The 26,458-nt window shown below is 44.1% G+C and overlaps 1 protein-coding gene across 1 annotated transcript in view; it reads left to right on the top strand.

Annotated features, from left to right (window-relative positions):
* Positions 1-26,458, top strand: part of TMEM255B (transmembrane protein 255B) — an 88,094-nt gene that overhangs the window by 14,314 nt on the left and 47,322 nt on the right. Inside the window, exon 4 of the mRNA XM_063458935.1 lies at positions 24,685-24,774. Within this exon, the coding sequence (XP_063315005.1) occupies positions 24,685-24,774 (90 nt within the window). The remainder of the gene's footprint in view (positions 1-24,684; positions 24,775-26,458) is intronic.

The following is a 26,458-nucleotide window of genomic DNA, read 5'->3' as shown; positions in this document are numbered from 1 at the left end:
CACACACACACAGACCAATCAAGTGAAATCTGTACTCTATAGTACACAGTGCAATAATATTACAGATATTTCCATGAAAGCGCAAAAAGACTACAGTACAGTTGAAAGCCGTTTTTTAGACTTATCTTTATCTTCAGGAACTGCTTTCCTAATTGTCTTCTCTCTTCTTGTCTACTCCTGGCCACACATTCTTCTTTTTCTCTTCTTGCTTGTGCTCCAAAGCATGCTCCTCAGTCCTGATCCACAGACCACTGACACAAAATGGTGGCGCATCCATAAAAGGTCATAACGCGGGAGTTCATAATTGTAAGAATGAAGGTGCACGCAAGAGATTTGCAAATAGTAAATTTTTACTTAAAGGAGCACTATGGGGTCAGGAATACAAACATGTATTCCTGACCCTATAGTGGTAAAGCCACCATCTAAACCCCCTGGGCCCCTCATGCCTCCATAAATATAGCAAAATCTTACTGTATTCAAGCCAGAAGCTGTAGATCTGTATGCTGTTTGCCTCAACAACAAAAAAAACAAGCAGTCTGCTGACATCATCAGAAGTGGTAGCCTGATCCAATCACAGTGCTTCCCCATAGGATTAGCTGAGACTGACAAAGAGGCAGATCAGGGGCAGAGCCAGCATGATTCAAACACAGCCCTGGCCAATCAGCATCTCCTCAGAGAGGTGAATTGAATCAATGAATCTCTATGAGGAAAGTTCAGTGTCTGCATGCAGAGGGAGGAGATACTGAATGTTTGGATGCATTTTAGGCAGTCATGACCCAGGAAGGATCTCTAACAGCCATCTGAGGAGCGGCCAGTGAAGTTATCACTAGGCTGTAATGTAAACACTGCAATTTTTCTGAAAAGACAGTGTTTACTGCAAAAAGCCTGAAGGTAATGATTCTACACACCAGAGCAAATTCAATAAGCTGTAGTTGTTCTGGTTACTATAGTGTCCCTTTAAGTGTCTTCTTTACATAATTGTAATGACATCCATGCTTGGTCCCTTTTTGACAGTGTCATGAAAGGGAAGGGGCATAGTCATTATCACATAAAGCCAGGGTGAATAGCGTTTTCACAACTATGGTGTCAGGAATACATATTTGTATTCCTGACACTATAGTGTTCCTTTAAAAAAAATAAAGGAACATTCTTGTCACCATGACAACTTCATCTAAATTAAAATGTTATGGTGCCAGGAAGCCCCTGGGTGCTCTCTTTCCTTTAAGGGGTTAAACCGCTCTCAAATTGTTTAACCCCAAAGGCTTCCTCCAGCTCCAGATCTCCAGGTCGCTCAGTGGTATTCGGTTTCTGAAATGGAGTGTTGGGAAATGCAGATTGACGTCAGGCATGGGTGCTGCAGATTGGCTAGAGTGGTCAGTTGACACTCTAAGCCAATCGCTAGTTGCCGGTTCATAAAAATGTTTTACTTTTTATGAATGGGGAGCTACTGATTGGCTTAGAGTGCCAGCTGACCACTCTAGCCAATCAGCGACACCCCTACCCAGCGGCACTCTGTGCTTCCTAAAACTCTGTAAATAAAACACATTAACACTGATATTTTTTTTTTTACCTGGGGAGATGAGAAGGTCCAGAGTTTCCCTGCCAGGCCCAGGTACCAAAGCCTTATGATGTGGTGTCCAGAATAAAATAGAGGGTTCACTTCACTTCTCCTTCCTGCTCCAACCTCTGTTTCTTCTCCTTCATTTGACAGTCTTCTTTTTCTTCTGACAGTCTTCTCTCCTCCTTGGCTCCTTCTGCTCCTTTACCTTTCTGCTACTTTCTGTGTATTTTGCACCCTTCTGCTCCTTTCTCTTTCTGGTCCTTTTCTGCTCCTTGCAGACCCTTTCTGCTCCTTCTCCTACTTTACCTTTGTGCTCCTTCTGATTCTTTCTGCTCTTTGCAGACCCTTCCTTCTCCTTGCATACCCTTCCTGCTCCTTGCATACCCTTCCTGTTAATTTCTGCTCCTTTTCCTGCTTTACATTTGTGCTCCTTCTGCCCCGTCCAGCTCATTGCTGACCCTTTCTGCTCCTTGATGTCCCTTCCTGCTCATTTCTGTTCCTTCTCCTACTTTACATTTGTGCTCCTTCTGTCCCTTCCTGCTCCCTGCTGCCCTTTCCAGCTCCTTGCTGACCCTTTCTGCATCTTTCTGCTCCTTATACTATATATTTGTGCTGCTTTACCTTCCAGCTCATTGCTGACCTTTCCTGACCCTTCCTGCTTCTTGCTGACCCTTCCTGCCGGCGCCAGTATTGCACTGTATTTTCAATCTCACACGAAAAATAGCAGAGCTAGCTGAAAAAGTGCCCCTCCTTGCCTTGCCCTTCCTTCTCCGTGCTGACCATTCCTTCTCCTTGCTGACCCTTCCTGCTCCTTGCTGACCTGCTGACCCTTAGTGCTCCTTTTTGACCCTTCCTGCTCCTTGCAGACCCTTCCTGCTCCTTGCAGACCCTTTGTGCGCCTTGCTGACCCTTCATGCTCCTTGCTGACCCTTCCTGCTCCTTGCAGACCCTTCCTGCTCCTTGCAGATCCTTCCTGCTCCTTGCTGCACCTTCCTGCTCATTTCTGTTCCTTTGTGCTCCTTCTCCTTCTTTACCCTTTGTGCTCCTTGCTGTCCCTTCCAGCTCCTTGCTGACCCTTCCTGCTCCTTGCTGACCCTTCCTGCTCCTTGCAGAACCTTTGTGCTCCTTGCTGACCCTTCGTGCTCCTTGCTGACCCTTCCTGCTCCTTGCAGACCCTTCCTGCTCCTTGCAGACCCTTCCTGCTCCTTGCAGACCCTTCCTGCTCCTTGCTGCCCCTTCCTGCTCCTTGCTGCACCTTCCTGCTCATTTCTGTTCATTTGTGCTCCTTCTCCTTCTTTACCCTTTGTGCTCCTTGCTGTCCCTTCCAGCTCCTTGCTGTCCCTTCCAGCTCCTTGCTGCCCCTTTCTGCTCCTTGATGTCCCTTTCTGCTCCTTGCAGACCCTTCATGCTCCTTGCAGACCCTTCGTGCTCCTTGCTGACCCTTCGTGCTCCTTGCTGACCCTTCGTGCTCCTTGCTGACCCTTCCTGCTCCTTGCTGCCCCTTCCTGCTCCTTGCTGCCCCTTCCTGCTCATTTCTGTTCCTTTGTGCTCCTTCTCCTACTTTACCCTTTGTGCTCCTTGCTGTCCCTTCCAGCTCCTTGCTGCCCCTTTCTGCTCCTTGATGTCCCTTCGTGCTCATTGCTGACCCTTCCTGCTCCTTGTAGACCATTCCTTCTCCTTGCTGACCCACTGACCCTTTGTGCTCCTTGCTGACCCTTCGTGCTCCTTGCTGACCCTTCGTGCTCCTTGCTGCACCTTCCTGCTCATTTCTGTTCCTTTGTTGACCCTTCCTGTAGGCTTTCTCCCCCAACCCTCACTTACCTGAACTATAGGCTGCCTCCTCCCCATCCCTCACTTACCTGATCTATAGGCTGTCTCCCCCGATCCCTCACTTACCTGATCGATAGGCTGTCTCTCCCCTCCCCCATCCCACACCTACCTGTTCTATAGGCTTTCTCCCCCAATCCCTCACTTACCTGATCTACAGGCTGTCTCCCCCACATCCCTCACTTACCTGATCTATAGGCTGTCTCTCCCCTGCCCCCTCCCTCACTTCCCTGATCTGTAGGCTGCCCCCCATGCCTCACTTCCCTGATCTATAGGCTGTCTCTCCCCCCATCCCTCACTTACCTGATCTATAGACTGTCTCCCCCCATCCCTCACTTAACTGATCTATAGGCTGTCTCTCCCTTCCCCCCACCCTCAGTTCCCTGATCTATAGGCTGCCCCCCCATGCCTCACTTCCCTGATCTATAGGCCATCTCTACCCCCCCATGCCTCACTTACCTGATCTGTAGGCTGTCTCTGCAGTTTGCTGGCTGCATGTGCTGCTCCCCTGCGGATTCAGTCAGGAGAGAGAAGCAGGGATAAGATGAAGCTTCCTATCCCTGTCTCTCTCCATACACCCCGCCACCTACTGGCCGGCCCCAGTATTGCACTGTATTTTCAATCTCACACGAAAAATAGCAGAACAAGCTGAAAAAGTGCCCCTCTTTGCCCGACCCTGCGGACGCCCATGGATGCTGTAATACAATATCTCAATGTACAGAGAGCAACAATGTGGGCTACTAATAGAACACATAGTTTCTATCAAAAGGACTATAAAGCAAAAATGATAAAGAGAACAATAGCAAGTTAACGGAGTATAAACAACTAATGATATATATCACCAAAGTGTAAATGGCATAAAAATTACTCATGGGATACATGCTAGTGGAAATGTATAGAAATAGAGATGATGACTATAGATGCACATCTCAGATATAGCATTTACAATAGGGACCATATGTGTACAGGCAGGGCCGGACTGGGAAAAAAATTAGGCCCGGGCATTTTTTAATCAGAGCGGCCCCCTAAGAAGGGGGCGGGGCCAGAGAGGGTGTGTTTTGTCATCACTAATGACAAGCACACCCCCTCTCAAAGTGAGCAAGTTGGTTCAATGCGCAGAGCCGTGCTGAAGAGCTCTGGCATTAGAAAAAGGCTTGCGCTGTGTTTGCTTTTAAATTGTCTCTGGTGTCTCCACAAGTGGGATACCAGAGGACAATTGGGCCAGGAAAGTGTATGGTGCATGTGTTTGGAGCCTGCTTGTGAAATTGCGTGTGTGTTGAGTGTGGTGTGGTATTGTGTAAATAGGTCAATTTCATTTGTGTTTGTGGTGTAATATGTGTGGCTAGGGACTGTAGATAGTGTGTGTATAGGGGGCATAGTGTTATAGGGGATGTAGCGAGTGTGTGCATACAGGCTGTAGTGTGTGTGTGTGTATAGGTGACGTAGTGTGTGTAGGGGTTGTAGAGAGGGTGTGTAGGAGATCTAGTGTGTAAAGGACCTAGAGTGTGTATAGGAGATTGTGTGTGTGTGTGTGTATATATATATAGAGGATTAAGAGTGCATATAGGGTAAGGGATCTAGCGTGTATCTGGAGCGTAATGTGTGTGGTGGTGCAGTGTGAGGGGTGCTGTAGTGTGTGTGTTTGTATATATATATATATATATATATATATATATATTTGGACGTATTGTATGTGTGAGGGGCGCAGTGTGTGTGTATTTAAGAGGGGTGCTGTGTGTGAGGGTGTTTTTATCTGCCGTCACATTCTAGGTTTCTAATTTTCTTTGTCTGTTAACTCACTGAGGGTTATTTTATATATGTGTATGTGTGTGAGCAAGGGTGCGGTCTGTCTGAGGGTGCTGTCTGTCTGAGGGTGCTGTCTGTCTGAGGGTGCTGTCTGTCTGAGGGTGCTGTCTGTGAGTGAGGGTGCTGTCTGTGAGTGAGGGTGCTGTGTGTGTCTGAAGGTGATGTGTGTGTCTGAAGGTGATGTGTGTGTCTGAAGGTGATGTGTGCTGAGTGACTGAGGGTGCTGTGTGTCTGGGTGCGCTGTGTGTCTGGGTGCGCTGTGTGTCTGGGTGCGCTGTGTGTCTGGGTGCGCTGTGTGTCTGGGTGCGCTGTGTGTCTGCGTGCGCTGTGAGTGTTTGGTTGCTGTGTGTGTCTGGGGGTGCTGTGTGTGTCTGGGGGGGGTGCTGTGTGTGTCTGGGGGTGCTGTGTGTGTCTGGGGGTGCTGTGTGTGTCTGGGGGTGCTGTGTGTGTCTGGGGGGGCTGTGTGTGTCTGGGGGGGCTGTGTGTGTCTGGGGGTGCTGTATGTGTTTGGGTGCTGTGTGTGTTTGGGGGTGCTGTGTGTGTTTGGGTGCTGTGTGTGTTTGGGTGCTGTGTGTTTCTGGGGGGGGGCTGTGTGTGTCTGGGGGGGCTGTGTGTGTCTGGGGGGGGCTGTGTGTGTCTGGGGGGGCTGTGTGTGTCTGGGGGTGCTGTGTGTGTCTTGGGGTGCTGTGTGTGTCTGGGGGGGCTGTGTGTGTCTGGGGGTGCTGTATGTGTTTGGGGGTGCTGTATGTGTTTGGGGGTGCTGTGTGTGTTTGGGTGCTGTGTGTGTTTGGGTGCTGTGTGTGTCTGGGGGGGGCTGAGTGTGTCTGGGGGGGCTGTGTGTGTCTGGGGGGGCTGTGTGTGTCTGGGGGGGCTGTGTGTGTTTGGGTGCTGTGTGTGTCTGGGGGGGCTGTGTGTGTCTGGGGGGGGGGCTGTGTGTGTCTGGGGGGGGGGCTGTGTGTGTCTGGGGGGGGGCTGTGTGTTCTGGGGGGTGATGTGTGTGTGTGAGGGGGCTGTTGGTGTGATTTTTTTTATTTAAATATTTTAATTTAAATATATTATTAATAATTATAAAAAAAAAAAAAGTTAGATCCCCCCCTCCCTTCTTACCTTTAGCATGGGAGGGGGGGAGCCGTTCTGCCTGCGAGGAGCCAAGGAGCCGAGGAGCCGAGGAGCAGCTTCCTTCCCTGGTGGTCCAGTGGTGAGAGTGAACTCTAACCTGCCGGCTAGAGTTCACTCTCGCGAGATCTGAGCGTTGCCGCGGTAACCGCGGCAACGCTCAGACCTCGCGAGAGGACCCGGCGGAGCTGCTGGATTGAGCTCCGCCGGTCCTCTCTGCTGCTTCCCTCACACCCCACAGCCGGCGGCCGCCTGTCAGTGTCTCTGGGCCGGTGAGGGAGATCTTTGATCTCCCCACCGACCCATGGAGACACACAGCAGGGCCGGCGCTCGGATAGCGCTGGCCCTGCAGGGGCTGGCAGGGGAGATCCTGTGATCTCCCCTGCCGGCCTCGGCCCCACGGCCATCGCGGCCCACCGGGCATTTGCCCGGTATGCCCGATGGCCAGTCCGGGCCTGTGTACAGGGATTAAAGAACACTAACGAAAAATATCTAAAAAACAAAAACAAAAGTAAAAATGAGGAAAATTAGACTATGAAAAGATGAACAAATAAAAAAATAATAGACAAACTATAAAAACATAGAATATGTAATATGTTCATTGAGTCCTCTTGGTGCAATAGTGTCAAGTTTGTAGATCCATGTCGTTTTTCTTTGGAGTAGCATCTTCGATCTGTCTCCCCCTCTTGTAGGTGGCGGTACATGGTCTATAACCATGAATCGTAGTGTCTGTAGTCTGTGGTTGGCTGGTAAGAAGTGTTTGGCCACTGGTTTGTCAGTTCTCTGGTCTCTTAAGGCCATCATAATGCCGGATCAATGTCCCATAATACGATCACCTACAGTTAGGTCTGTCTTACCAACATATGATAAGCCGCATGGACATGTGATGAGGTATATTACATGGTTAGTAGTACAGGTGATATGATATTTGATAGAGATTCTTTTTACACTGTGTCGATGGGCAAAAGACGAGCCACTGATCATGTGACTGCAGGTAACGAAGCCGGTACACTTAAAGCCACCATTCTTCTGGTAACTCTTAGGCTTACTATAACATAGTGAGGGGTCACTCTTGACCAGGATATCTATGAGATTTTGATTCCTTCTGTAGCTAATAGTGGTTATTTGCTTGAAGATTTCTGGTAAATTTCTATTGGAGCTGAGTATGTTCCAGTATTTATATTTTGATTTTTTTCATTATTTGTGACCCATTGGGATACGTTGTGGTGTATTGTAGGCTTTTTTTATGTTTTCATGTGGTGAGGTTTCACTGTAGTCATTCTCCCAAATCTGTTTAGCCTTGTTGAGTACTTGGGGGTGGTATCCTCTTTCCATGAAGCGATAGCTCATGTCCTTCAATTTTTGTTGTCTGTTGTCTGGATCACTGTTGTATCTGAGTACTCTTAAATATTGTGATACAGGTAAAGAGTCCTTCAGAGCTTGCGGGTGGAAGCTGGTACCTCCCAACAATGTATTCCGATCAGAAGGTTTGCGATGCAGCGTGTATTCAAGATCTTGATCTTTTTTATAAACTATGATGTCCAGAAACTGAATACTACGCAGTCTAGAGTTTATAGTGAGCCGTACTGGTGTTGGCAACTCATTGGTTTTAAGGACCATGGTTTCAAGGTCTGCTTTTGTCCTTTGCCATATAAGAAAAATGTCGTCGACAAATATTACATACTCCATAATGTGGTTGGTATATTTTGATAATACAAACTGTTTCTCATACCAATACATATAGGCATTGGCGTATGAGCGTGCCATAAATGCCCCCATTGTGGTTCCCGATGTTTGGAGATAGAAGTGGTCTTCGAATTTGAAATAATTACATGTCAATGCTATATGTAGGAATTTTAGGAGATACTCAATGGGTGGTCCTGAGTATACCTCTGATTCAGTAAGGATTTCGCGGAGAGCATTGATTCCCTGTGTGTGCGGGATTATTGTATAAAGGCTTTGGACATCTAGAGTCACCAGCAGCATATTCTCATCATCCAGTTTCACTTGCTGTATCCGTGTTAGGAAATCTAGAGTGTTTCGCAGACATGTGGGTAGTTTCTTTTTTTTCAATTTGAAATTTTTTATTTTCATAAAGACAAGAAAAATGGGGTACAGAAGAGAAAGGGAAGTTTCATTTGAACATAATGTGGTTATACAATCGTCGATATACATTGCATGGCAAATTAATTAAGCAGAGGGGGTACAGAAGGAAAAGGGGGGGGTTAACACATCTTGTACACATCTACTACCTTTCCACTTATTGTTCTATGTTGTCATTGCGGTGTTGCTGTGGATGGCGTGCATGGGGGGAGCTCCCCGTGATCGGGGCGTCCGCTCGTTTCTACGTGTAAAGGTAGCATCACTAACCCTGTGGGGTCGATATGGTTCAAGGTCCCCTATTACCGGGGGGGGTGCCATCGTTGGTCAGGGTGATAACGCTATCATATGTTGTGACTTCAAGGAAGGGGGGGAACATGAGGGGTGGGGGGGCTTTAGTGAACTGGTGGGGAGGGTGGGAGGGAGGTGGGGAGAGTTTTGGCTTTGGTACCGGGTTGCGGCTGTAGGTGGGTCCTAAGGTCCTGACTTCTATGGTTTGGGTTAATCTGGTAAGGTGTGTTGGGAGGTCGGTGCTGGCTTGTGGGGGGTTTTCCCTTTTGCGGCTCAGGTGAGCTCGCCTGTGGGCCTAGGAAGGCCTGTGTTGGTGCGTGTGAGTTGTTGGGTATAGTTTCGCCACATCATGGCGGTGTGGGGGCTTAGTTTCCCTATTTTCGCTTGGTTCCACATGGTAAGTTCGTACTCCAGCACAGATGCCACTTCTATTTCAATGTCTCGGTCGGAGGGCAAGTCTGTCGTCTTCCATTTCCTAGCTATTAATATGGATACTGTGCCGAGAATGAGGTACATCATTTTCTTGACCAGTTTCGGTGCTTCGTCTGATAACAGTCGGAGTAGTATAGTTTTAGGGTCAAGTGCTAGTCGGAAATTTTTGACTTTTCTAATAAGTAGGACTGTACGTTTCCATAGGCCTTGTATTCTGTTGCATGTCCACCACATGTGTAGCATAGTCCCTTTGGTGGTGTGGCAGCGCCAGCATAAGTCCAACGAGGTGGGGAATATGGTGTGTAGTCGGGTCGGTACCATGTACCACCTGTATAGAATTTTCCTAGATGCTTCGAGGTGTGCTGTACTCATTGTCAGCCCTTCATGAGAGGCAAAGATTTTTTCCCAGTCCTTCGGGGATATTGTGACTTGGAGGTCTGTCTGCCAATCCTGCATGAATTTCCATTTGGCGTTGTTGTCCGATTTAGCAAGGCAGGTATAGCAGGTGGAGACCGACTTCTTCGGGGGGGCCAGTGAAATACATTGTGCTTCAAATTTTGTAATGGATGCTTGCAGTGAGTTTTTCAAATCCGTGATCTTGTTGACTACTATGAGCGCTTTGAGTTGTAAGTATGCGAACGTGTAATTCGAGGGTAAGACAAATTCTTTTTGTAGGTCTGGGAAAGTTTTGAGACCGTTCTTGGTGCATAGCTGATATACATGTGTGATTCCTTTTTCTTCCCATTTCTGATGCGGGAATGTGCCGTTGCAGTGGTGTAGGGTTCGGATCGGAGCCGCTAGGGCCCACGGGTGTGCTGAGCACAGTAGATCCCTGTGGGTGTCCCAGGTTTTAAGGAGGCGCTCGGTGGTGCCCAACATGTTCATGGGCTTCCTTCTCAGGTGTTGGGGTATCCAGAGTAGTGTTGATAAGTCCTGATTCCCGCAGCAGGTGCTCTCTATTGCTACCCATTGTGGGGTGTATGTGGTCGAGTGGGCACTGATCACATTCGTAAGAATGGCAGACTGGTAATACGCTTTGACGTTGGGGAAGCCCATTCCACCATGCTTCACACTCCTCAGCAGCAATGCTTTGGGGACTCGAGGGTGTTTGCCGCCCCAACTAAATCTGAGAAGGGTTGCCTGTAGCTTCGTGAAATAGCTTTGTGGGATTTTGATTTGTAGTGTACAGAAGAGGTAGAGGATTTTGGGGAGAATTGTCATTTTCAGCGCCGCTATTCTTCCAACCCATGACAGGTATAGGTTCTTCCATGCTTGCAGTTGGGTGTCTACGTCTTTTAGCAGTTTCGTGTAGTTGACGTGGAATAGCTCATTTTCTTTGTGAGTTATCTTGACACCTAGGTACACCAGGAAATCTTCTCTCCAGTCGAAACTATGGCTGGACTTCAGGATTGCTTCCATGTGTTTTGGCGTGTTGAGGCACATCGCCTGTGTTTTGGCGATGTTAAGCTTATAGTAGGACTGTTGGCTGTATGCTTGTAATACTTTGTGTAAGGAGGGGAGTGTTATGAGTGGTTGCGTGAGTGTGAGGAGTATGTCATCGGCAAATAAGCTTAGTTTGTAGTCTTCTTGGCCGACTGGTACCCCGTGGATGGAATCGTTGGTCCGAATTGCTATTGCCAGAGGCTCCAAGGCTAACACATAAAGGAGGGGGGAGAGTGGGCACCCTTGACGGGTTCCATTCGTGATTGGGAAGGCTTCTGAACTAAATCCCGAGGTGAGTACTGTTGCTGTAGGGACACTGTACAGGGCTCGCACTGCATAGAGGAAGGGGGCTGGGAAGCCGTAAGCCCACAAGGTTTCTTGAAGGAATTGCCAGTTCAGGCGGTCGAACGCCTTCTCGGCGTCTAGGGATAGCATAACACTTGGTCGTTTGGTATTCTTCAGTATTTTGTATAGGTCCAGTACTTTCCTGGTGTTGTCTGGTCCCTGTCTGCCTGCCACAAATCCCACCTGGTCTGTATGAACTAGTGTTGGCAGTATGTTCTTGAGTCGCTTTGCGTAGATTTTGGCGTAGAGTTTCGTGTCTGCGTTTAGGAGGGATATTGGTCTGAAGTTTTGGCATGTGGTCTGAGGTTTCCCTGGTTTCGGAATAGTGACGATGTGTGCCGATAAGAACTCGGCGGGGGAAGGTTCCCAGTCGGGTGGCTTCGTTAAATAAACTAGTACGGCCTAGGGCAATTTCAGTCTTGAAGGTGGCGTAGTAAGCGTTGGTGTATCCGTCCGGGCCTGGGGCTTTGTTCTTCGGCATTTTGTCTATTTGGTCGAGCACCTCGTTTGTGGTAATCGGTGCGGATAAGTTTGTAGTGTGTTGTGGCGGGAGTTTGGGGAGGGCAATCTTTGCTAAATAGTTACGGATAGATGTGGGTGTGGGTTGAGTCTGGGTGCTTTGGTCTTTTAGGTTGTACAAGGTGGAGTAGTAGTGTGCGAATTCGTTGCAGATTTGTGCGGGTTGCATTATCTTGCACCCGGTGTGTGAGTGTATATATGGAATGCGTTCCTGTGCCTGTTTCGCTCGGAGCCTTCGTGCCAGTACTTTTGTTGCTTTGTTCCCCATGGAGTAAGAAGTTGCTTTGAGCTTTTTCAATGCAATGCTGACTTTTTTTAGGTGGATTGATTTAACTTCGTCTTGCACTGTTTGTAATTGTTGTTGAAGGTCTTTGGAGGGGTTTGTCTGGTTGTCTCTGTGGAGGTCTTGGATACATTTGAGAAGGTTTAGTAGAGCTGTATGTGTTGACTTCTTGATATAGGACGCTCGACTGAGCAGAAGCCCACGTATGACCGGTTTGTGCGCAAGCCATAGTGTGGCGGGGTTGATCTCTTCGCTGCTATTGGTTCGAAAGTATTGTTTTATTTCCTCACGAATCTTGTCAGTGAAGTCTAAATAGTTGAGTAGATGCTCATTTAGTCTCCAGGGGCTTCGGTGTTTGTATTGGTAGGAATCGGCTAGAGTGAGAGATACTGGGTTGTGGTCTGAGAGTGCAGATTGGCCTATCTCGGAAGTAGTGATCTGCTGTAGATGTGCGCTGTGCATTAGATAGCCGTCTATGCGGGAATAAGTGTTGTGCACCTGCGAGTGATGGGTGTATTCCCTGTTCGTTGGGTGAAGGGTCCTCCACGCGTCGTAAAGCCTATGTGATGCTAGCGTTTTGTTCAGAGAGGAGCATTGTTTGTGTAGGACCTTATTCCTCTTGTGAGTGTGTACGGCTGTGGAGTCTGCGACTGGGTCGAGGACATGGTTAAAATCCCCACAAAGGATCAGGGTGCCCACCTGAATTTGCCCGATTTTGTCTAATAGTGAGGCCATGTAGCTTGGCTGGTTCTCGTTCGGGAAGTAAGAGTTAACTATTGTGTATGTGTTGTTGTTTAGTGTACAGATGAGAATAATGTATCTTCCCTGCGGGTCTAGCTGGGTTGTTATTTGGTCGAAGGCCAGGGTGTTGCTTATCATGATCAATACTCCTTTGCTCTTGGATGGAGATGTGGCATGATATTGGTGGGGGAAGTGTTTGAGCCCTAGGATGGTGTAGATCCATGTTTGAAATGGGTTTCTTGCAGGCATATAATGTCTGCGTGTGAGTTGCGGACCTCCTTGAGGAGAGCGTATCTCTTATGGGGCGTATTCAGGCCCCGAACGTTGTGTGTATATATTTTCATCGTCGTTGCTAGGGGAGGGACGTCGGGATTGGTGTAGGGGTGGAGGTTCTGTTGTGGGGAAAATTATCAAAAAATTATTATTGTCTGTCCCTTTTTTTTTATTATTATTATTTTTTTTTTTCTTGTTATTTTTCTTGTTTTTTTTTTTTTAACTTATGACTTGGAAGTCGGGGTGATGTTTCGTGAGTAGTTGGTGGGTTAGTCTGGTAAGTGGGCTCAGTATCTTAAAGGCTCGGTGGCCCCGGCAAGTCAGATGGGCTAGAGTCGACCTGTGGAGTCTCAGGGAGTCCCACTTAAGTAAGAACTTTCGTCTAGTTTGGTTTGTGTCTCGGTGCCAAAGGGTGAAACTAAGACGGTATTGTGTATATGTACAAAAACAGGGGGTAAACAGATAAACAGTGAACTGAGAAAGAGAGAAAAAAAAACAGTACGTTAGTTACTTTCAAGGGTATGTGCCGGGGTGGCACTTCGTAAGTGCGGTAGTGCGGTCGGGTCGGATCCAGCTGACAGCAGTCTAGGGCCCACTGGATTGAGGCCGATCCCTGTAGGTGTGTTGTACCAGCAAGTGTGTGCTTGCGCTCGGTTCGCGCCTTATCTTTGGGCGCCACCGTGGGGGAAAATTTGTGGCTGAGTGCTGGGTCAGTCTGTCTATAGCTTTTGTGGGTGTATCATTAGGCAATGGTAAGTTATGTCTACTTTAGGGAGTCACTGTTGGTGCATGCTCTCCGGGTCATGCGTCAAGATGCCATGTTGGACATTCGTATCGTGAGGGATGGGGTACCGCTATTAACTTTGTGGTGGAGGCGGCTGGTGCTCGTGTGACCTCACTGTTTGGTGTTCCCATGTCGTCTCTGTTAGGCGTGATGTAGGACTATTAGTGTCCTGTCCGAGTGTGCCTATATGTGTCCCAGACATGTCTGGCTGGCACAGGGGGAACAAGCTTGTATACCGATTACATTTTAGACATTGCATGTACTGTTCTGGAGATTGTGGACTGGGTAAGTCCATTACATATCTGTCCATGCTCGTTGTCACAACCTGTATATACACAATGCAGTCCAGTACATTTATATGTGGGGACAGGTGCGGCAGGAGTTCACGTGTGTAGCTGAAATGGGAGCGTTTAACATTGGGGTGCTACTGTGCCTCGTTAAGCCGTTAAGCGGTCCATGTATAGTACCGCATCTTCTTATGGCATCTCTGGGGCTAACCTCGGAACGAATGCAACTTGGAGTTTAAACGTGGCTGATCCGGAGGATCGGTTATCTTGCCACTGTATTTTTTTTATTTTTTTTTTTTTTATTATTTAGTCCTTTCTATGTTTTATTTTGTATTTAATTGGTAATTATTATTATTGTTTTGTTTTTTTCTTTTTATATATATTTTTTTTTTTAACAACTGAAATGTACTTTTTTTTGTTGTTGTTTTTTTTTTTTTGTTTAGTACTATATCATACATTTAGAGGTTGCCTTAAACGTGTCAACCCCACGGGGATGAAGTTAAGCTAAGACGTAAACAGACATTAAGTAAAACATTGCCAAACATATTTAAACACTTGCTGTTTCGGGTGAGTTTAGTGGTCGCCTTCTTTCGATGTAGCTCGCCGCTGTCTCTGTGGGCGTCCGTCGGCGCCTGGTGTCTTGCTTGGGCCTGCTGTTCGGAGCTATGTCCCATTTGTGCAGGAGCTCTAGGCCATCTCTCGGCAAGGCGGCTGTGAGAAGCTTCCCTCCTTTGGTGATCAGGAGTTTCGCTGGGTAGCCCGATCTGTAGGGGATACGGTGTTGTCTGAGAGCTTCTGCGACGGGTTTGAAGGATCTTCGCCGTCGGATTGTTTCCGCCGACAGGTCCGTGAATAGGAGGATGGATTTAAATTTGTCAGGTAGGTCCTTTTTTGCTCTGTGGGCTCTGAGGATTTGTTCTTTGGTATGGTAGTAATGGAGCCTCATGAGCACGTCCCGAGGCGTGGATGGTGGCAGGTGTTGCGTCCTGGGGAGTCTGTGAATGCGGTCCAATAACAGCATGTCAGCAGGTATGTCCGGTAAGACCGCTCGGAACAGCTCCATGGTGTAGGCCGTTAAGTCCTGAGCTTCCACGTCCTCTGGGACTCCTCTGAGCCTGATATTATTGCGGCGGGACCTATCCTCTGCGTCCGTGATTTTAGCATCGTGTAGAGACAGCCTCTTTTCCATCTCGTCCATTCGGTCTTCAAGGGCTGAGTGGGCCGTAAGATTTTCTTCCATCTTCTCCTCTAGTTGGAAGGCTCGTGCGTTCAGGTCGGTAATGTCGTTTCTGATGGTCGCGAGAGCGGTTGTGAACGACGCTTGCATTCGCAAGACTGACGCGTCCAACATCTTTTGCAGCAGGTTCTGGGTCAGCGGGGTGTCTGTGTCAGCTTCTTGTGTGCCGGTAAGGTCCGCATGGGGATCAGGCTCGGCGCCATCTTGGGCCTGTAAATCGGCCTGCTTTGGGTGCGGTGTTCTGGCCGCAAAGAAGGCTGCTTTATCTTTTGTGTCTGCGCCTTTTTTAGTGCGGTGTTGAGACATCGTAGGTTCGTGTTGTTCGATCGGGAAGTAGCCAAAAAGAAATTGGTTTTAGCCGCGTTTAAGAGCCCTGGGCTGCGGAGCTCTTTCAGTGTGCTGCCCGCTCCATTCGACGTCCGGCCATGCCCCCCATGTGGGTAGTTTCTTAACGGTTTCTTTGATATGAAAATTAATAATCTTGGCTATGGGCTCAAGGAGTCCATCCCGTGCTGAGACGATTGGTCTTCCAGGCGGATGAGTTGGATCTTTATGACTTTTGGGAGTTGTGCATAAGACAGGTGTGTGTGTGTGTGTGTATATATATATATATATATGTCACATATGTAGTTACACTTCTGCCTTATGGTGATAGGAGATATATTCACTTCTGCACATTTCTGTTTTATAGTCCACGACACGTTTTGCATGTTACTCTTCACATAGACTTTTCCTCTCTCACCACCAGGCAGATCTTATGCGATTTACATGGACTATATTTACTATCTGATAGTCCTCTATTTGTTCCATAAATTCCCATTTCCTCTTGCTCTTCACTTCACTTATACTCCACTTGATGATTCAATTTAGTTATTCATCCATCGTACCTATGCACGTTGGTCATACTTGTTTACAGCGTCTGATCTCTTCGCCACGCACCTGGGCAGTCACGTGTCCTGCATGAGCACTTCCGGGTTTGGGTACACAGAGGATTACTGCATGGATTGATAAGTCACTTAACTTATTTCTTATATATTGTTATCACACACACTGTACCTTGATATTGAGAAAGACCCTGTGAGGGTCGAAACGTTTTGTTTTAACTGTTTTGTTATGTAAAGAAGACACTTAAGTAAAAATTTACTTATTGCAAATCCCTTGAGTGCACCTTTATTCTTACAATTATCTACACTACGTGGTTTGCACCAGGGTATCTACTACGATTGTTTCCACTTAAAGGTGAGTGCCAAGCTGACTATGTATTTCAAAGAGCTCACTAGTGGTTATGTTACCCAGAGCATCCTGACTATGAGAATGCATTGCATTGGATTGGCTGAGATCATCAAGATTGATGATCTCAGCCAAGAAGGCATGCCTGCAGCATAGAGAGCAGAGCAGAGTAATAAAAAAGGTAAGTAAATCAATATATTTGCTGATTATAGGAGGGGATGGACACCTGTACTGCGTGCAGGACACTGTAGCCTTATGAATACACATTTTAATGTCTTACTGAGAACAGGGTAAGTGATGAGAACCGCACTCAGTCCCAACGGCCAAGGGTGTATATACACCCTAGAATTCCTAGCATTAATATGATCGTAGAGTGATTCATGTCTTATGTGTGTGAAGTTATTGATATAATGTGCATTATTGATTTGATTTATGTATATATTGTAAACATTTTTGGCATTTGATATGTGTTTCTTTTACAATGCCTTTTTTTAAATTACCTTTTCATCAATTAAGAATTTCTACTAATTAGCAGTAATTGATTGATTGATTTCCTATTTGTCAGTGTTTGTTATATAAGCACACTCTGTACCATGTGGTGTCAGCTTGAAAAAGACCTTTCCGGTCAAAACGTTGCGTTGCATTCTGTCACAATAAATCTGCCTGCGGCTTGAAGTTGGAGTGCCTGTGAGTTTTTTTTTCTTTTTTCTTCTTGGATTACTGAGAACAGGGGCACTTTAAAAGTAATATGTTAGTGGTTAACCAATTTTAATAGGATCTCAAGAAAAATTATATTGTTTATGCTGTAGCAGACATAATGCAATAAAAAGCAGAGAATAACGTTGGTACATGCAGTCCTTAAGAGATCATATTTCTCTAATTCTAAAATCCTAGGAGTGGCGCCTGCATTCTAAATGAATAATTATTTGTGGGTATTGATCCCATGGGCTGTACTTCTCATCTCATATAACAAGAGAATTTACATCATTGCTTATTGCTTATTTATATCATTGCTAGGCCGTTACTTATGCCACATCATATACTCTTGCAATGATATAAAAATTAAAAGTTTGGTAGAGACATTAGGTGTCTTTCCAGGACAACAAAGAAACATGTTGTTTATCAGGCAAATTAATGCAAATATCTTTTTTATTATTATTATTATTATTATCATCAAAGCATCAACATATTCCACAGAGCTATATAAGAGCTGGATGAGTTTATTGGAACAATAAGTAGCAGCACCCTGCTCACACAAGCTTACAATCTAAAAGACTACAGTAGTCATAATAATTGCCTGGGAGCTACTAGTACTGTAGAATTGCTTGAGAAGCAGGTGTTATTTCTACATTAGTAGTTTCACCACGTTGCTCCAAAAGGTCTGCACTCGCTGACATCCATAAGATATAAACGAGGAAGTTCATAAGTAGTGGATCTTTATTTGTTAAAAAATCATGACCTATAAATAGCAGGTAGACCTCATAAACAACAGGGCATCAAAAATAACAATATAATAAGAAAGTTTCCAAACCAATAAATAAACACCAATGCAAAAAAACAAGCTTTGTACTACCCTACCCTTACGCTTTATCAGTTCTGTGCTGCCAATGTCACGTGTGCTGATGGTGCAACTTACCCCCAGCCAACAATTACCGATAACTCTGCAAATACTGACTCCTACCATCATGACCACTTGAAATCACTGAAGTGGTCGTAGTGGTTGGAGTAACCCTCTTAGTTTTTAAACTTCTCTCACCCATTGTTGTTTGTACAAAGTTTTTGCAAGATTTGTAGCAATGTATACATTGTTTTCATTATAAAATTACAGACATCTCCTCTTTCTATTCAATGCAGGTGTGATTTTGATATTGTCGTTGCTGATAGTATTTCAGTGCTATTGCAATTACATCTTGATTGCTTTTTGTCCTAGATCCCTTGCATCTAAATGATTTAGTAAGGTTTTGTGTTCCTTCAAGGTTAGAATGAACACAGCAGGATCAAGTTCTATTTCAGAGTGAGATTTATGACTTAAGTCTGGTTCTTGCAAGATCAAGGTAATTTATTTGGTCTTATATTTGCGATGAGTTTTTAAATTGTTTAAGAAACAGACACAATCTCCAGAGCTTGAGAATATTTTTCCAATAATGGAGTGCGATCTAGCATCAGTAAACATTCTATAACTTTTTCTAACTTTCACCAAATTTCACAAAGCATTTTCACCAAAAGACCCAAAAGTAAAAAAACAAAAACAAAAGCATTATTGACTTAATACTGTGCTTGACATGTGATTTCTTTGCTGGTCACGCAATTTTGAAATTGATAGGCTGATATTGCAAGGTTGGCAACAAAAAACTTCTATATCACATGTTGAAGGTTACAGAGAGTCAGGTGCATTGATGATGCTAAAAGGTTTAAGGGGTGTCATTAACCTATTGTGTTCCATACCAGTGCTCTATTAAACTAGGCATTTGCCTTGGGCGACACTATCCTGGAGACGGCAAAAAATCCCGCACCAAACGCCCGCTCGGACGTCCTTGGTGTTCTCTCTGGTTCTAGGGGGGTCTAAGAGTTGGCCACCTTATGCACCCCTGGAAGGCGGCTGTTTCCCTGAAATCCAGTGGGGTTGCTATGAGGCAGGGACGGCTGTGTTTGCATCAGAGGCGGCGAGGGAGCTATAATCTTCCTGCTCTGTTCCCATTTCCGATGCAGCAGGAGCCGGAATATGACATAATTCTGGCTACCTGCATCAATAGACGGTCCGCGAGGCATAAGGCACGAGGGAGCAGAGTAGGAAGATCACAGCTCCCTTGCTGCCTCTGATGCGAACACAGCCGCCCACCTCACAGCAGCCCCACTGGACCTTAGGGACAGATCAACTCCAGCTCTCCCAAAGTGGAAAAAATAAAATATTAATAATAATATTAATAATTTGTTAGTGTGTGTGAGATAATGTGTGTGTGTGTGTCTGTGATTGTATGTGTGTCTTTGAGTGTATGTGTGTGAGTCTGCGAGTTTATGTGTGTGTCTGTGTGTGTGTGTATGTGTGTGTGTGTGTCTGTGAGTATAGGTGAGTTTATGTGTGCTTCTGTGGGTGTATGTGGGTCTCTCTGTGAGTGTGTGTGTGTCTGTAAGTGTTAGCCATATCAGTAAGAGTCTGTTTGTCATTGAGTGTGTGTGTGACTATCAGTGTGTGCCTGTCAATGAGCATCTGTCAGTGTTTGTGTGTCTGTCAGTGTGTCAGTGGCAGTGTGTGTGTGTGTCTGCCAATGAATGTGTGTGTCAAACCTGTGAGAGTCTGTGTCTGTTAGTAAAGTCTGTGTGTTTGTCATTGAGTGTGTTTGTGTATCTGCCAGTGTGTGTCTGTCAAAGTGCGTATGCCAGTAAGTGCATGTGTATCTGAGAGGGTGTTTGTGTCAATATGTGTCTGTCAGTGAACGTGTGTGTTGGTTAAACAGTGTGTGAGACGAAGACTGTCTGTCAGTGAGTATATGTGTATCTGAGAGTCTGTTCCTGTCAGTGTGTGTCTGTCAGTGAACCTGTGTGTTGGTTAAACAGTGTGTGAGACAATGACTGTCAGTGAGTGTATGTGTATCCGTGAGGGCATGTTGTCTGTCATTGAAAGTGTGTGTTGGTTAAACAGTGTGTGTGCTAATAAATGCGTGTATGGAGTGAGAGAGTGTGTGCTTAAAAGGATTAGGTACGAAGAGGTGGAGTTTTAAGAGGAAAAGGTGGGGCCAAAAGAGGAAGCGGTAAGTGTTAATCAGGAAGAGGTGCGGCCTTGACAGGAAGGGGTGGTGTAAATTTAGATTAAGGGGGTGCCCAGGTTTGCTCATACCAAGGGCAGCAAAAAACAAAAATACACCACTGTTCCATACGGACATTGAAGTATGTGTATGGTTTTTTTTAATGGACATTCTAGGCACCAATACAACTTTAATACGTTTGATAGGTTTTGGCCTCATTAATATGCTGTATTTTTGCATGCTCAATCTTTATAGTTCTTGTACAAAAAAGTAGATGTTTTACAGACTGCTGCACCTTAAACTACATTCCCTCCCTCCAGAAAAAGACTCCATTAGCAAATGTATGCGCAAAGCTCAGTCCCTGACAGCAGAGTGATCTATCCTTAAATTTTTGTCACCCTAGGCACACCAAAGCTCGGCAAAGAATTATGTGGCACACCACAAGCTAAAATGTTAAAAAAAAATAAAAAAAAAAATAGGAGTAATAAAGTGCATACACAGAACAGTGTCACAGTGTGACTTCGACCCGCAGAATATGCCACAGTTTTCCTATTAACCCTTTAACGGCCGAAGCAATTGTTCTAGTTCTCATCAAAATGTAAACAAATCCTAGAATTTGACCAATATGTGTGTTCAACTATAATTTACCTCTTTCTTATTAAGTGCACCCACATTTATTATATATCATTTTGTTCAGGAGAAACTGGGTTTTCATTTCCTAAGTGTATGGGTTACCTGATCGGCCCCCAAAGCCTGAGGGACAAGGTGCAGCAGCATCGGTGGTATTTACGCTACTGGGTGCCACAACTAGCAGAGCACTGATCTAACTACAAAGCAAACCTGTATCAGGACAGGACAGCAACCGAGACATATAGTAAAAATTAAACTTTTTTGTCTGTAGCTCACTCAGTACTGTTAGGATGAACTGTGTTCATACAGTGAAAAGAAAGTATTTCTGGTGTGAGGGTTAATGAGAACAAAAATCTATCCAATCCATTAAAATACTACTCAAGTATTCCAAACCATTTCATCTCTATTAAGTGCTCTAGGTGCAATGGTTCTGTCAATTTAAAACTGTAATGTAAAACATTGCAATTTTGTAGAAACTGTAATGTTTGTATTGCTGGGTTAAATACACCTCTAGTGCCTAGAGGAGATGAAAAACTGGGAGAAGCGCCTTGGAGGGGTCCTCAATACCAAGTGGCATGTAGTGGGAAAAGAGGAGAAATTTCAGAAGTAAATACACTTACAGTGTAGGAAGCTATCTCTTAGCTCTAGATGTAGCACATGGGCAGTACAATCCCTGTCTAAGGATATAATGATGGTCCGACCAATCAGGTCCGACCGAATCAGGTATGCATATGTAACATAAACACAAGAGCATAAAATAGTGCAATATGTCAGGAAACCAAAAATTAATAAATAGTATAAAAATGCACACTCACATTTGTTAGAGCCCTCTAATGGCTCCTTGCATATGACAAGTATTCCAAACCATTTCATCTCTATTAAGTGCTCTAGGTGCAATGGTTCTGTCAATTTAAAACTGTAATGTAAAACATTGCAATTTTGTAGAAACTGTAATGTTTGTATTGCTGGGTTAAATACACCTCTAGTGCCTAGAGGAGATGAAAAACTGGGAGAAGCGCCTTGGAGGGGTCCTCAATACCAAGTGGCATGTAGTGGGAAAAGAGGAGAAATTTCAGAAGTAAATACACTTACAGTGTAGGAAGCTATCTCTTAGCTCTAGATGTAGCACATGGGCAGTACAATCCCTGTCTAAGGATATAATGATGGTCCGACCAATCAGGTCCGACCGAATCAGGTATGCATATGTAACATAAACACAAGAGCATAAAATAGTGCAATATGTCAGGAAACCAAAAATTAATAAATAGTATAAAAATGCACACTCACATTTGTTAGAGCCCTCTAATGGCTCCTTGCATATGACCTGCAGTGGTATAATCCCCACTCTTGGGATATAGGTGCAGACCTCTTTTTTTCTATGAGTGGGTAAAATCCTTGCCGTAGATATAAAAGACAAAAAATTAAATATAGTGCACACCGTGTGTCTATAAAAATAAGAGATGTACTCACTTTATATTAGCAAAAAAAAGGTTTCGCGCAATCCAAAACGCTTGGGTGGTATATTCCCCAGCATGGAAGAAAATGTATTATCATCAGGAGAATCAGGAAGGTCCAGAAGTAAAATATAGATTAAACGTTATTACTTACATAAATAAAAGGAAATATAAGAACAAGTATACAAAGCAGAATGCGTTTCACCTAATGGGTAGGCTTTTTCAAGTGCCTTCCTCCCCGGGACAATGGGTTCTCTTTAAACTTGTATTGGTACTCAGAATGTCCCTTTCACATACAGTACCTCTAAATAGACATTTCACGTATTGTGCATATTTGCATGTGTTATGTTGTCAGTTTTGCTAGTTTTTTTGTAGCTGCAGACCTTTGTCCTTTAATTAAAAATGTATTTTTAGCAGTTGTTGCTTGCGCATGGCATAAACTCCGTGTTTGTGGTGTTTATTGTGCCCATTCACTAAAACTTTAATTTGATTAATTGTTAAAATTAAAAGTGTGTTGATTTAATTAGGTTTTTGATAGATCCATAGTGTAATAGTGTAAATAGCGTACATTTACCTGGGTGACACTAGCTACTGGCCTGGGGGCTGCAGCTCTGTACTTCCAGAATTATGCATGTACAACAAATCCATACTCTCATATAAACAAACATATATAAGTGCTTGATTTACGGCCAGCCAGCCTCTTCATTTACCACACATAGGAGCACGTTCGAGGTCCTGATGCAGACCAGAACTCCAACAATCTAAAACATGGAGAGGTATGCCAAGGACTCAAACATACCACTGTATTCAGGGACTGGTAGCTGTTGATGTATTTACAATCAGGACCAGAAATGGCCCACAGATGATATTCTGAGACACATGAGAAAGTGTCACTGACTCCTAATTGGCAGGATTTTGGTATCCAAAGCATAACGTAAATTATAGGGCTAATTTTCACTGATCCGACAATGGTAAAAGTGGTGTTGAAAAGTTTTGGAATGGCGAAATTGCATTTGCAGTGTTGATAGATATCGGATATAAGATTGTCATTTCTCTATATGTCTCTCTCTTCTGTGATCAGCTTCTACTATAGGGTAAACTACCTAACACGTCTCCAGAAAGTACATTAAAGTGACTCTGTCAAGGCAGCTTCACTTCAACATGTAAAAGGCTCCCAAGACTGTAAACATATAATTTATCATAATGAGGTGTTATATTAGCTCTCCTTCACCATTCTTGGATGGTCTGTGTGGTTGTTATACTACTGTAACACCCACTCTTCACTGCTGCCCCCTAAGTTGGGACTGGCCTTGCTTGAGAACACATCCACAAGAAGGACGATCTTCACACCAACATGTTGGCTTTACGACCTCTAACTATAAAGTATTCTTTTTGATTTTATTTGAATATTTTCTCTTCTCTCTTACCTTCTCAAAATGGCTTGGGCTCTGGCACTATACAATGTACCTTGCATTAGTTGCAGTAAGGCTACTAATTGTAAGAAGTTGTAAGATAGGCTTTGGGAGGACCAGATCGGTTTCTCCTTCACAGGAATATCATATTGGATAAGACAGAGAATTACAGTATTCCACAGAATTTGTATTTTCATGTTAATATATTTTGAATCCCTTTATTGGTGGTCATACCCTTTGTTGGTGGTCATAAAAAAATGAAAAAAGAAATGGTCACCCTAAATAGGCAACACATTAATTTAGGAAAGGACCAATTTGAACATTGCTGCGGCCCTCGGAGGTTATAAAATGAAAGTTTCATCAAGTTTTATGTTGAAGCCAACTAGCTTACATTGACCTAAATGCACACAAGTGACTTTTTTCTAGTTGAGTACCTAGTACCATTTTCATTTTTAAAAATGTATTATCTTTTTCACTTATTTATGTTATTGAAGTCCTAGATTCCTTGTATTCTTAGTTTCCCGTCATGTCTACCTGCAGTTAACCTTAAGTAAATATATATTTCAATATCAATATATTCCTCTTTTATCAATATTCCAAAGAAAGTCACGCCTCGCAAGTTAAATGGACATGCTATTTACACCTATGATAATATGTATGGAATCAGAGTCACTGACTAATTAATTAAAAGCAAAACAAAAAAATCCCACCAGCTTAAATATAGAGTTTACAGATGTGGTCTTTATCTAGATTGTAAGCTCTTTTGAGCAGGGTCATCATCAATCTATTGTCCCTATACCAATTTGTAGTTGTCTCATTTATTTTTAATTTTCTCCTATATGATATTGTAAAGTTCTATGGAATACGCTGGTGCTATATAAATGCCAATAATAGTCAATGGGACATTATTCTCCCCCCATCAGCTGATCTTTGAAATAAGATCATTTTAAACACACAGACTGTGGATTCATTAAAATAAATGACTGTATTAAGTCACTACCAGTTGTTACTCTAACATACACAACACAAATAAGAGTACTACCTCAAACAGGATATAAATATCTTAACAAGGAAAAGGAAGGGCTGAACAATATACTCACAGTAAATGTATACATTGCTGTCACAGTGGTGTTAATGTAACCCAGAAATCTTTTTGTTCTTTTTTCCTAGCTGGTAGCCTCCATAGTGTTTATCAGTTTCGGAGTAGTGGCAGCCTTTTGCTGTGCTATAGTTGACGGAGTGTTTGCAGCTCGCCATATTGTAAGTATTTCCACTAACTAAATTATAAGCATGGACCATAATGTATACCATGGTAAATATAACCTGCAAACACGTTAAAGAAGAACACGTATTGCAATGAGCATAATCTCTGGGATATGTTAATCAAATCATGACTTCATTAAACACCTATGGGTTTTGAATCCGATGTAGTATGTGACTCAGAAATGCTGTTCAAGTAGCCACTTACGATACCATCAGTCTGTCATCAGGCGCTCTGGGTACACAACATCCACTTACAGATGTTAACATGTTCATCTGGTTACTTGTAAGAGAATACTGGGAATAATAGATTTGCTAAATTCTGAAATTGCCCACAGGTATATGCAAGTAAAGATTAAAACTTATCATTTATGAGTATATTTAAAATAAAAGAGAAAAAAAAATCTATAAATATCTCACAGTGAGAAAAAGGTGAAAAAGATCGTGAAAAAGAAAATATGAATTTGATAGACCCTATGGAAATGAAAAAGAAAAAAGAAAGGAATATGTGTTTAAGCTGTATTCTGGATAACTCCAATTCCCTTGTTTTGTCACTTAGCTAGTCTCTTAGTAGAAATGGCAACTGATATATCTCTTGGTTGCTACTTTGAGAGAATAACAAAATGTAGTTATATAATCAAGGGTGGTCACGGAGGTAGCTAGCTGAACTGGAGTGTCAAAAAGAAAAACACATATTAAATAGTCCATGTAGTATTAGCCTGAATTATATGGAGCTTTCTAGGTTTGGCTAATAATTGTAGCAGAGGTTCTAAACAGTGCCTTCATGGGCACCTAATTTATTGTAGGGACTTCCAATACAGCCTATATGTCTAATTGTCTTATAAGAAGGTAAATACCTATATAGTGCCATAGGGTCTAGCAAATTCATATATATATTTTTTTCACGATAGTACCATTTTCTCACTGTGAGATATTTACAGTAGTGATGTCGCGAACATAACATTTTCCGTTCGCGAACGGTGAACGCGAACTTCCGCAAATGTTCACGAATGGGCAAACCGGGCGAACCGCCATAGACTTCAATAGGCAGGCGAATTTTAAAACCCACAGGGACTCTTTCTGGCCACAATAGTGATGGAAAAGTTGTTTCAAGGGGACTAACACCTGGACTGTGGCATGCCGGAGGGGGATCCATGGCAAAACTCCCATGGAAAATGACATAGTTGATGCAGAGTCTGGTTTTAATCCATAAAGGGCATAAATCACCTAACATTCCTAAATTGTTTGGAATAACGTGCTTTAAAACATCAGGTATGATGTTGTATCGATCAGGTAGTGTAAGGATTACGCCCGCTTCACAGTGACAGACCAAACTCCCCGTTTAACGCACCGCAAACAACCGCAAACAGTCCATTTGCACAACCGCAAACTCCCCATTTGCACAAGGTTGGATACCAAGCTAGCCTTGTCCCGTTCCTTGTCCTCACTGATGTCATTGAAGGTCTCTTCCTCCACCCAGCCACGTACAACACCAAGGGTCCCCGAAAGGTGACAACAAGCCCCTTGGGAAACCTGCTGTGTTTGGTCTTCCACCTCCTCAAAGCCACCTTCCTCCTCTGACTCCTCTTCTTCAGACTCCTCTCTCTGCATTGACTCTCTCTGCGTTATTATAAGGTGTGTTAAGTAGTACTATTCCTATCAGTTTAATCCCTGTTCCTATCAG

This window comes from Pelobates fuscus, chromosome 1 (genome assembly GCF_036172605.1).
Source record: "Pelobates fuscus isolate aPelFus1 chromosome 1, aPelFus1.pri, whole genome shotgun sequence".
NCBI classification, from domain to species: Eukaryota; Metazoa; Chordata; class Amphibia; order Anura; family Pelobatidae; genus Pelobates; species Pelobates fuscus.
This window is presented reverse-complemented; position numbering and strand designations above follow the sequence as displayed.